The sequence below is a fragment of the Martes martes genome (genome assembly GCF_963455335.1).
Source record: "Martes martes genome assembly, chromosome: 17".
Taxonomy (NCBI): domain Eukaryota; kingdom Metazoa; phylum Chordata; class Mammalia; order Carnivora; family Mustelidae; genus Martes; species Martes martes.
This window is the reverse complement of record NC_137905.1, coordinates 34,504,737-34,517,273: the sequence shown is the minus strand read 5'-3', so window position 1 is coordinate 34,517,273 and position 12,537 is coordinate 34,504,737. Positions and strand designations below refer to the sequence as shown.

Here is a 12,537-nt window from a genome sequence, read left to right as displayed (position 1 = left end):
ATTTTACAGATGAGGGAATGGAGGCTCAGAGAAGGCAAGCTAATTTCCCCAGATCACACAGCTACCCAGTGGCAAAACCAAGACCCAAATTCAAGCTGTGGTAGGTTGTAGTGTATTCAGAATACATGCTGACCCTCCCAAGAGGTGGATTATACAACTCCCTGCAGGGACAAATTCCACTATGTGTTTGTAGTGCCCCTCCCTACTGTTGAGCTCAGGAGTGGCCATAGAACTTGCTTTGCCCATGGAACATGGGTGAGATGGCACGTGTCACTTCTGATTGTCACGTCTGTCTGCCCTCTGCCACAAGATTAGTGATGTGCCAGCCTGCACCACAGAGTGAAGAGGATAAAAAGTACAGGCACAACTGACCCATGATGGACAGGTCACACACATAGAGAATATACCACTGAGATCTGGGGATGTTTGTTACCACAGCATAACTGAGTCTATGCTGACAAATACATGGGCTTTACAACACTGAACACTGGGTTCCTTCTCACCTGGAGAATCTCAGTTCCCAGCTGTATTAAATGGACTGAAAAACACACATTTTATAGTTGGCCTGCCTGGGTTGAGATTTCACTAACTGTGTGACATTGGTCACATTGCTCTCTGAACCTCAGTTTCTTCATCTGTAATATAACACTGGTGCCTCCTCCTGCAAATATGGTGAGGATTCAATAACTAAGCCTGTGGTTTGAGGACTACTGGCTAAATGTTGGTTACTATTATTCAGCATAGTCTCTCCCTGGGGACTTTTCAGCAACAATAAGGTGTGGGTGGTGGGGGGCTCACTAAGACTGTTCTGTGTCATTACACATGAAACAACAGCTATCCTTCCAGAAGTCACTCTCCTCGATGTGCAGTGCTTATAGTCCTCACTGTCCCTGCTATAGGCCAAGGGGAAGGGACATGAGTGGCTGTTGCAGAGGGGTTAGGAGCAGGGCTCCTAAGGTCAGCCTGGTTAGGGTTCAAATGCTCTCTCCGTCTCTCCTTCCTGTGCATCTGTAGCTAAGTTATTAACCTCACACACTCATGCCACTTATTCTTGAGTGCTCATGTGTGCCAGACATGTTTAAAAGGATGGGGAGAAGTGTGTGACCAAGACTAAGAAGGGGAGGTGCATGGGAGATATCAAATATAAGATTTACTGGCCATCACTGCCTTGTGCCACATCTAGAGCTCAGACTGGGGGCTGGGAGGTGAGTCCCGAAAACCTCACCAAAACATCACTGGTGACTTCAAAGGTAAAAGAAGACAAAGAGACTGTATGTGTGCCCTTGGCAAATATTGCACAAGAACCCTTTGGATATTTTTCTTCTCTTCTCTTTTCTCTTCTTTTCTTTTTTCTTTTTCTTTTCTTCCAGATGTTACCATGAATTAACAGCACTCACTCCTGGGCTATTGGACACATATCTTTCTTGCCTCTGACAGAGCAAACCTTGAAGCTGGAAAGCAAGCTTTTTATTTGGGGATGCTGTTGGGGTTTATTACCGAGTCAGCACAGAAAGCAATGAGGGTCTGTGAGAGGAAGAAGTACAGAAAGTGGAAAATCTTCAGTAAAATAATTGCAAGGCAACATTTCAGGGTAGTTGAAATTCCTACTGCATTTTAATGACCAATATAGAAGATATAAAAATGTCTTTTACAGAGAAACTCCAACCTTTTGTTTTCCTCGTTATTCTAATAGATCAAATGGAACATATAATATGATTTTAAAAAAATTTTTTTCATCAAACACTGTAATCAATCTTTCATGCTACAGATCTGTGTAGTTACTGCTTGTCACACACTCAAAATAGATGTGAATAGGACTTCAACGGAAAGGAAACTCTGCTCTTTTCCCCTCTGGTAACAAGGCAATAAACCTTTTACAAATTCCATCCTTAGGCATTTTCCTATCCTGTTTGATCAGATTTAACTGGAAGTTAGTGTTTCCATTCTCAGGCACTGAGGTGGTATTGATGGAGATACACTGATGGGGGCCTTGGGGTTTTAGGAGGTGGGGGCAGGTTTTTAATCCATTAGCTTCTTCTGCCTCAGTTCCCCGCCCAGAACTAACCCCAAGCCCGCCAGATGAGGTCGGGAGGCACGGGCTGGGTAAGGCAGGACAGCAACCTCTGCCTCAGCTCAGCCTGTCTGTCAGGGGTGGGAGGGACGGAGGGCCAGTGTTGCCTGTGGAAATGGCAGGCCCTTCTCCTGAAGGCCCTTCCAACTCAACTGAAGGATCCTCTAAAGTCAGGGGATGTGGCCCCCTCAGGGACTTCTACAGTCGAACTTTGTTTTCTGCGGCTAGTAACATCGCAAATGCAGAATCTGGCTTCTCAGCAAGGACTTCAGGCTTGTCAAACTCGACCACCTGAAAGTCAGAGAAGAAGATCTGAAATGGGCAGAAAATATACACTCACCTAGAGTCCAAACCACTGAAACCTCTGGGGAGGTTACGCCAACAACGTCCTGTACCTTCCCATTTTCCATGACCAGGACAAGGTCACAGTTGAGAACTGTGTTGAGGCGGTGGGCTATGGTCAGTACTGTGCAGCCTTTGAAGGCATCTTTGATGGTGCTCTGAACGAGGGTGTCAGTCTTGGAGTCCATGGAGGCAGTGGCTTCATCAAGGAGAATGATCTGTTGAGGAAGGCAAACTGTATAAGTCGCATGAAGCCAAAACTGCGTCGGGGGGAAACTCGCGGTCTTAGCTCTACTCATTTAAAAAGAAGGAGGAGGAGGGGAAGGAGAAGCACTGAAAAATCAGGAGCTGTGTGTCCTCTCAGACATTTAAGAAAAATAACAGCAAAATAAAAGTCAGTTCATACCACCTCCATCTCCTTCAGAGGGACTGACTAAAGGAATAAGGTGATGTATGATTTGCTTCTCTTTGTAAATGGTTTATTGTAATCTTACAAACTGGTAGGAGGCTTTATTTACTGTGCTAACATGAATCAGCATGAGCTATAATAATTTGTATTTGTTTCCCATCACAGCTATAACAAGTCAGCACAAACTTAGAGGCTTAAAAACAACACAAATTTAGTGTCTTGCAGAGCTGGAAGTCAGAGATCCTAAAGTCAAGGTATTGCCAGGGCTGCATTCCTTTTGTAGGCTCTGGGGACAAACTGTTCCCTTGCCTGTGCCAGCTGCTCTGGGCTGCTTGTGTTCCTTGGCTTGTGCTACCTTCCTGGCATTGCTCTAACGGCTACTTCCATTGATCACATCTCTTCTTCTCTTTCTTACTCTTCCGCCTTCCTCTTACTCAGAGCTGCATGATTATACTAGGCCCACCCAAGTAATCCAGGAAGGTCTCCCCACCTCAAAATCGTCGACTTAATTACATTTGCAAACCCCCTTTCTCTCAGGCAAGGTGGTACATTCACAGGTTCTGGTTATCAGGACGTGGACATCTTTGAAGGAGGAGGGCACTGTTCTGCCAACTGCAATGCAGGTTTGCAAGTCAGAGGGCCTGAGCTCAGCTCTAACTCTGCTTGACCTTGGTTAAATTACTTAACTTGCCCCAAGACTCCATATCCTCATCTGTAAAAGGGGGTTACACCTTCTTCTGAGCACAAAATGCAAAGGCAACACAACGCACAAACTGCTTTGCAGTCAGCACAGAACACGTGCTAGAGCTGGCTCCCTCTCCTGACATTAGGACACCTACACAACACACATGGTGAGTTACACTTTGATCAGGGTTGAGAGAATGGGATTTCTAAAGCAAAGGCAACCCGTTCCTTGAAATCAGTAACCAAGGATGACTAAGTCCCTAAGGAAAATGAGTACAAACTCTACAGTTCTCGTTTCTTAGCATTCTGAAGGTGTTCTTTAGCATGCTGGGTATTGTTTATCAGGCCTCAGAATTGTTCAGGGACAAGGCAAAAAAGAGTCGAGAGGCAGATTTCTTATACTCAAACCGCTTAGGAAGACAGAGAGAATACCTAAGCAAGGCTTCCCAGGGGGAGGCCCAAGGGAGGCAAGTGCTATTGCTGTAAATGGCTGTTATTTTTCAATTTTTACCCCTTACAACTCTGTCTTAAAAGAAAGTGATCGGTTTTTAAATGGCTCAATTGTTCTCTCTTTGCTGAAAGACAAACGCGGGGCTCTACCTCCTGGACTGAGTGGCGCTGCGGGAAATATCCAAAATTTGACCAATCCATTTTCCGTGCTGTTCCCTTACTTTTGAATTACGGAGAAGCGCACGGGCCATACAAAGCAGCTGACGTTCCCCCACTGAGAAGTTTTCTCCATTTTCTGTCACTTCTGCCTGTAATTTTTCCGGGAGTTTCATTATCTATAAAACACAGAAAATGCCACATTTATGCTGATGATCTATAAAATTGTCCAGCATCGTCTGTATTGATTGCCCCCTGCTCATGCATTCATCAGCTGGCTTTATTTTACCGAGGAAAAGAAAGTACAAAACAACAATCCTTTCAACATTGCAAACAGGCACCAGGGAAAGACCAGGGAGTGGGCGGACATTAATAATTTAAAATCACGGTATGATTCATAGAGCCCCATAGACACCTGGCCAAAAGAGGACAAATGGTGCACATATGGCTCCGGAGAAACACAGACGAAGTGTAAACGGCTTCCGGGGTCCCCATTTCCACGGAGAGAATAGACATTGGATAGGAGAGTTTTCTAGGCATCAAAGAAAGGCAAGACATTGTCTGATTTATGCAGCCATAGTGGCACTGGGGCAGGCTCACCTTGGTACCGAGTCTTGGTGGAAACAACCCCTTCTGTGCTGCAGAGGTGGCCAGGCTCACCTGCTGACTCCCGCCGCAGCTCTTCTATAGGACAGGACCCCATCTCACAGGAAATGGCCATATTTGCCATTCCTGGAGCATGCCATGCCCCCTCGCCTTCCCGTGGCATCTCTGTTCCCAGAAGCAAATGACACTATTGGCAGAGCAGCAGGATGCCCCACCTGCTCTAGAGTCATACCCACTTGGGTTGAAGTCTCCATTCTGCCACTTACTAGCGTACACATGTTTCTTCCCTGAGTCTTCATTTCCATACCTCTGAAAACCGGGATAGGAGTCCCAGCCTCAGAGGGCTGTAGTCAGGACAGGACCAAATGAGATAATGCATGCAGAGCTCTTGACTGGACCACTGCAGAGGCCTAATACATGTTATCTATTGTTGCTTTTAACAACAGGGAGTAAATAAGGATCACATTCTATGACATATATGATGCCAACAAATAAGTTTGGCCAAATGCTGGCCCAGTGCTTGTCCGGTTCAAACCTGGGCCAGGTATCTGGGGCCCTAGTGCTGGGAAACAGGTTTATCCTGGAGAGCCCCAGAGACCTACTGTGTCTCTCATGAATGTCCTCTCCAGAACCTGCCAGAGCATCTCATCCGAGTGGCTCTCAAAGGGATCCAAGTTGTACCTGAAATAAAGGAAAAAGCAGGGAGCTGGATTTCTGAGGAAGACAGGAGGGGGGATCATGTTTTCTGCAGCATATGGGAGAGACTAAGAGGTGGTATGTGATGACCCCCATGCCTCCAATAGCAGTGCTTAGCCAGGACAATGGTCCATAAAATGACCAATCTCAGGCCAAGAGAACAAGAACCCTCAGCTCAGTGATGGAACAGAGACCACCAAGGCAGGTGAGATAGTACTGAGTAAGTACTCAGGAAGACACATTGATTTGGTTCTCACAACGGCCATGTGTGGCAGAATGCATTTGGCCCTCTGCAAATTCTTGGTGGAGGTGGAGGGGTAGGGATTCACTCTGGCATTGCATTCACGCCACCTTCAGAAGTAAGACATACAGCTGCAGCTCCCAGGCACTTGCACAAGGTGGCTATCCCACTGGCTGGGTGTGAGTCTAGCATACTACTTGATTGGGTGCTCAATGGGACAAATATCCCTCACATCAGAGGTGCAGCCCTTGCACTGGACTGAATGAGAAACTGGTTTTCTCTTTGTCCCTTGATATCGGATCTTGAGCCCTGCAGAAGTTGCAACCTACTGTTCTTATACTTGAACAACTCCTGTCCACTTCTCTGTGGGAATAAACTGATGCAGTTCCCTATGGATGGTTACATGCATAGGGTGACCACTTACTTTATTTCACAAACTGGGTTCTTTTGAGAGTGGCCATTGTTAAACGTGATAGGATGCTGAGACACAAGCATAAGCCGGGGCTCTCCAGGGCCAACTGGGATATCTGCTCACCCTACGTGTAAGCTTCTTGCTTATTGGTGGTGTAGCTCATAAGATACAGGTAATGTTCATGTCCTTGGCTCCTTCCAAAGCTTCACTGAGGAGCAGGTACTATCAATGCCTCATGATGCTGGTTCCCTCATCCCCACTGTGGGCACTTCACAAAATTCCTGGCTGGTCTGCTTTTACTATCCAAAAAATAGGAATGCATGACGATCAAAAACAGCTACCTTACTGTACCTACAAACAGGACAGGATCCTGGGGGATCACGGTCAGCTTGGTTCTGAGGTCTTCCAAACCAATTGTGCAGATATCCACCTCATCAATGAAGATTGTACCGCCGGCTGGCTCCACCAAACGAAACAGGGCCATTCCCAATGATGACTTCCCTGGGAACAATAAAAGTGATAACAGCAAATCAAACATCAGTTTGCACTTCCATCATATCCAAGAATCTCATCAAGGGAATTTGTAATGCGGTAAAATGGCTCCGTGCAGATGACCACGCAGACAGAAAGGCCTCACTCTGTGGGAGCAATCCGCTGCCCTGATGCAGTTAACCTTCTTATCCCTACAGGGGCTCTTAACACAGGACTCATCCTCTGGGCCTTGTTTCACCAGAATGATTCTCATTTAATTACTTCAAAAACCGATGTGTGTTTGTTTCCAACTCCACACACCCATTCAACCTGAAATCCTAATTTACAGTAAAGAGATTTGAGGGGGAGGAAATAAGCCAGCCAATCCATCGCGTGCACACACACACAGTTGCGCACGCACGTGTTTGGACACACACACACACCCCACTCGGGTGTGGCTTAACCAGCACACGCAGAAGAAATGCAAAGAAAACAACTTGAAAAAAGCACAGTCAGAGCTGATCCTCACCAGAACCTGTTCTTCCGACGATCCCAACTGTCTGCCCACTTTGAATGACCAAGTTCAGCCCATCAAGCACCAGGGGAGTGTTGTCTCTGTATCTCATCTGATAGTCTCTGAATGTTATCTCCCCACTGCTGGGCCAGTCACGGGGACAAGTCTCCACTTTGAGGGGGTGAGTGCATTCAGGAACACAGGTCTGAAAAGCAGAGTGACCAATGACAGGTTCATAACCATTTGCTTTTCCATCCATTTCATTCATTCATTCATTCATTCCCACCATTCTAGGTACTGATGTTCATGGTTGTGAGCTAGACCAATAAATTTAGTCAAGAACTTACATTCCAGTGGGGAACTCAGATGATAAACAAGAAATGAAATCAGAAATGAAGACAATAAAACAAAGTATTGTAGAATACTATTCTACAATATATTTATCTATATATATTATAGATACAATATGTGTCTCTACAATATAATATTCTATTGTATTCTATAAAATATAATACTGTAAATGAGAATATAGAATGTGTGTGGTAGAAATAGGTAGGTGGAGTGAAAGTAACTTAAGGGTTGAAGAAGGTTATCATGAGGATGTGGCATACAAGCTGAGACCTGGAATGCTAAAAAGATGCCTGCTATAAGAAGATTTGAGTCCAGAGCCTTCCAGGCAGAGTGGACAGCTAGTGCAAAGGCCCTGAAGCCAGGGCAAGCTTGGTCACTTTGAGGAATAGAAAGAAAAGTCATGTGGCTGATGCTTAGTGAATAGAGAGATAGGAGTATTGTCCCTTCAAGGGACAGCTCCTATTGGGCCTTGTGGGCCTGGGCAAGTGTCAGCAGTTTGACCTTGAAGCTATGTGACAAATCCAGACCAAGTCTTGAGATTTGCAGAATTCAATCAGATATCATTTCAATATCCGCAGGAGTCATCATGGTGTTTGAAGTAGAAAGATGACAAGAATGCAGAATGTCAGAATCAGAGGTCTTTAAAGTGACACGGAAAAGACATTTTAGTTTCCCAAGAATCCAAGAAAAGCAAAGTCCCAAGTAAGGACTAGAGCGACTTGACTGTGTTATAAGACCAATGCCTCCTCTGAAGTGATGAGTCTCTGTCAGAAATAAGAAGACCCTCATGTGCCCTGTAGTGTGGCTGACCAGCCCAAATCTGTGATAAGCAACCACAATTAGCTGAGAAAATAACTGTATTCTAGACAGTGAATACTATTAACCCCAGGTGACTTAGCATTCATAAGAAAAATATTTAAGAGAAACTTGAGGCACCTGTGTGGCTCAGTCTGTTAAGCGTCTGACTCTTGATTTCAGCTCAGGGTTGTGAGTTCAAGCCTCAACTTGGGCTCCATGCCCAATAGAAAATATATATATTTTAAATAAGTAAATAAATATAATATATCCATAAATAAATATATAAATAAATAAATTTAAAATATATATATTTAGGAGAAGCAAAATTGTAATGGTGGTATTATCAGTTTAAGGACTCTGCATATTTGGTGTTTTAAGTATAATAATATTACTAACATAAGGGCCTGTGATTCTAATTTAAAATGGATAATTGAATAATTTATTTAAACATGATTTCAAGTTAGAAGCTTACTGTTCATCTACAGCATTGGGATGCAAATTTAAAGCTTACTGTATTTATAACTATAATTTATTAGATTTATATAACCTCTGGAAGGTTTTTTGTGAAATCAGATAATCAAGATACTTAAGAAGGGAATGGAATGTGCTAAATTTTAAAATACAGTTTAAAATGTTTTAAACTGTTTAAGTTTGTAAATGGGGCCAAATACTACTCAGAGTCCCTTAAAAGTGATTGCTTGACTTATCTAGACTTCTTCTCAAAGAATTGCAGGATTTGTAAGTTGAACATAAAAGCTTTTAGAGAAGCTTTTAGAGAAGGGGTGACTGGGTGGTAGAGTTGGTTGAGTGTCCAGCTCTTGGTTTCAGCTAAAGTCATGATCTCCGGGTCATGGTCTCAAGGTCATGAGATCAAGCCCCACACAAGGCTCCTTGCTCAGCGAGGAGTCTGCTTGAGATTCTCTTTCTCCCTCTTCCTCTACTGCCCCACACCCATGCGCTCTCTCTCTCTCAAATAAATAAATAAATCTTTTTTAAAAAGCTTTTAGAGAATTCAACCATTGTTTTTTGCAATTTACAATTTCAGTCAATCAAATATTAGTTTTTAGAAGTAAAGTTAGCCACTGATTTCTCTTTTTGTGTGCAGAAACTGCTCTTGAGGAAAAAAAAATGTTTTTAAAAGTATCTCTTCCACAACCTTAAGAACTTTAGAGTAAATATGGGTTTTAAGAAGAAGGTTGTGGTCCCACTTCAGTTTTTAAAAAGATCCCTTTCACATGTCAAAAAATCAAACGCCTACATAAATTCTGCCAGAATTAACTAGCCCCTCCTCTAGCATACACTAATTTCTTACCAAAATATACTCTCTGAGCAACTCCACAGAGGTGAATTTGGCCTGGGTCTCTGTCCCTGTGCGCACGCACACTTGGAGCAGTCCACTTAGCTATTGTAGAGAAGCAAGCAGCTGGGTTAGAGCACTTTCCTCCCTTAGGTTCCACCGTTCCACCTTCAGGGGCAGCCCTTGTGAGGTACCCCCCACCCAGTCTCACTCAGGGGAACACAGAAAGTAGGCCTGTATTCCCATCCAAGTGCCTAGAAGTGAAGATACTGGGGTATTTTCCTTTAAACATTTCCTCTGCATTCAGAAACAAATGGGTAATGACATTTTCCCTGGAAATCCAGATGGCAAGTACCATCCCACCACAATATCACTTTATCACTCTTAGTCTGAGCGACAGGGAGATGCTATTGAGCTGGAATTTCCCAGGGCTACAGATCTGCTGGGTACCCCTCCCTCCACCTTGTTGCCATCTGGTGGGGTCCTGCACCTCTATGCCCTCCCTGCTTTACCCTACCCACAGCCAAGCAGCAACCGAACTCCAATCACCACAGATCATCAGAGGTAGAAGAAAACCATTAAGCCCATCTGTTTGCTTCAAACGTGAGAAAATCTAGGCTCAGAGTGGGGAATGCAGCTTGCTAAGGTCATCCACCTCAGGCCAAGATCCTCCAGAAGCCAACCCTGAAATGTGAGTGTAAGCAGTATATTAGGGAGATTGAATGGTGATCCCCCTAAAAGGTATGCTTACATCCAAATCCCTGACACCTGTGAATGTTACCTCATTTGAAAAAAAGGATCTTTGCAAGTGTAATTAAGGATCTTGAGATCATCCTGGATTACCTGCGTGGATCCTAAATCTAATGACAATTGTCCTTCCAAGAGAGAGAGGAGAAGACACAAAAGAGAGGAAGATGTGAAGGCAGAGGCAAAGATTGAAATGATACAACTACATACAAGCCAAGGAATGCCAAGAGCCACCAGAAGCTGGGAGGGACAAGGAACAGATTGTCCTCTAGACCATTCAGAGGGAACAAGGTCCTGTCTACACCTTTGGGACTTCTGACCTTTAAAACTGTGAGAGAATAAATTTATCTGGTTTTAAGCCACTAGCTTATGGTAATTGGTTACAGCAGCCCTAGGAAATTAATCCAGGAGGTGGACCCCAAAAGTACCAGTAGGAGCCGGGAGAAGTGGGGCACAGAAGAGAAGGTAAGTCAAAAGAAGTTCAGTTGTGGGTAACTGAAACTGAAACTTGATCCCACTGGAAGCTCTGGGACACTGTATGGCACACACTTGAGTCATCCTAAGGAAGCTGAGCTACATCTCCACTGACCCCCTTCAATCATTGCTGGGCCACTTCCAACTGGGGGAACTCCCCACATCTGTTGCCTGCTCTGGGCTTGGACTGAGCACCTTCTTGTAGTAGCAGGATGCCAACTGACCTGCCCTGGAAGGTTGGTGCACCCAACAGCATCTGCCTCAGGTGCAAAATAGGTTAGTCAGCTCAAGGCAGGACGAGGTCTTCTCTAGGTGAGCAGTGGCTGTGGGCCAGGCACTGCTTGGGAGGGAAAGGGGTTGCTGGTTTTCCAGGGCTAAACCTGTTGAACAAAACCCCTGCCCTCATGAGGCTTATGTTCTAGTAGGCTGGCAGGATAAGACATGGGTAATTTCAAGAAATGGTGAGAATGCCAATAAAACAGGATGATGTGAAAGAATGGCCAGGTTTGGGGGTGGGGTTGCCTCAGTTAGGGAAGTTAAGGAACTGTGTGAGTGGAGGCATTTACAGTAAGAAGTCTACCAGGTTAACTCAGGGCTTGGGTAGCTCTGAGTAGCAGCAAGTAGCCTTAACAAGGAGGAGGTGGGCCCAAGCAGGTGAATGAGGGGACAAGTGGTGTAGGTCCAGATCCTTTTCCGGGTTCCTTTGCTGCTTTCCCAATTAACACATGCCACTGGCTTTCCATTTCTCATAAAGCAGTGGCTCTTGACCTGGGTGATTTTGCCCTTCAGGAGGCATTTAGTATCTAGAGATACTTTTGGTTGTCACAACCTTGGAGGAGGGAGGTCCTATTGGGATTTCCTGGTTAGAGATTAAGGAGGATAACATCCTACAACACACAGGATAGCCTCTCACAAAGAGGATCATCCAGACCAAATTTCCATTGTGCCACAGTTAAGAACCTTTTTTTTAAAATATAAACTACCCCCTGTCATGGGTGACAAAGCCCTACAGAGTCTATTTCTACCAATGCCTCAGACCTTATTTTCTATCAATCTGCTCAAACTACATGAACTTCTGAGTTCCACAAATGTACCAAGCTCCTGCCTACCCCAAACTTTGCCCTGCCCCCTCAGCCTGAAGCATTCTGCCTTCCATCTTCTTTGGTTCTTTGTCATTCATGTATCAGTTTGGAAGTCACCTCCTGGCAGAGGTATCCTCTGACTATAGGATCTAATTTTGCTTCCCTACTGACAGTCACATTCCCTGCTTTATTATCTTCCTAACACTTAAACAATTTCCAAAGTCTTATTGATTTACTTTGGCACTTACTTATTCCATCCCACGTTATATCTCTTCTTACCCATGAAGTATAAGCTCTGTGATGGCAGGGACCTGTCCAGCTTGTTCATTGCTGAATCCACAGCAGCTATCAGACTTCCTGGCTCATGGCAGGTGCTCAGTGGCTATCTGGTCAATGAATGAATGAGCCCTGCCCTTGAGAAGGGCTTATACATGTTTTGTTAGATTCAAGGGTATCAGCCTGTCAAGGCCCCGGGCAACCCTCCATAAGTTTAGAACTCCCCTGTCAGCACAGTGTTGGCCCAGTAAGTTCTCATTCTCCTCCATGATGTTAGGTGATGTCGCTTTGCGTTCACTTTCTGCTCTGTGGGACTTCACACATCTAGGCAGTCTCATCTATTCTCAAGGGATGTTCTGTCATTTGGATTCTGTGTTCTCCAAAGAGGACTAATGCTCCACCAAGCCACAAAGCCAGCTAGAGAAGTGTTCCCCTAGATCTCAGTGTGTTCAAATTCTCT

At 44.7% G+C, this 12,537-nt stretch overlaps 1 protein-coding gene across 1 annotated transcript in view; it reads right to left on the bottom strand.

Annotated features, from left to right (window-relative positions):
• Positions 1-2,269: 2,269 nt before the first annotated feature.
• ABCC12 (ATP binding cassette subfamily C member 12) overlaps positions 2,270-12,537 on the bottom strand; it is a gene marked incomplete at both ends in the record, with an annotated part of 63,310 nt that continues 53,042 nt past the window's right edge. Inside the window, 7 exons of the mRNA XM_080828151.1 lie at positions 2,270-2,362; positions 2,467-2,631; positions 4,178-4,291; positions 5,321-5,399; positions 6,409-6,568; positions 7,068-7,257; positions 9,514-9,603. Of these exons, the coding sequence (XP_080684277.1) occupies positions 2,270-2,362; positions 2,467-2,631; positions 4,178-4,291; positions 5,321-5,399; positions 6,409-6,568; positions 7,068-7,257; positions 9,514-9,603 (891 nt within the window). The remainder of the gene's footprint in view (positions 2,363-2,466; positions 2,632-4,177; positions 4,292-5,320; positions 5,400-6,408; positions 6,569-7,067; positions 7,258-9,513; positions 9,604-12,537) is intronic.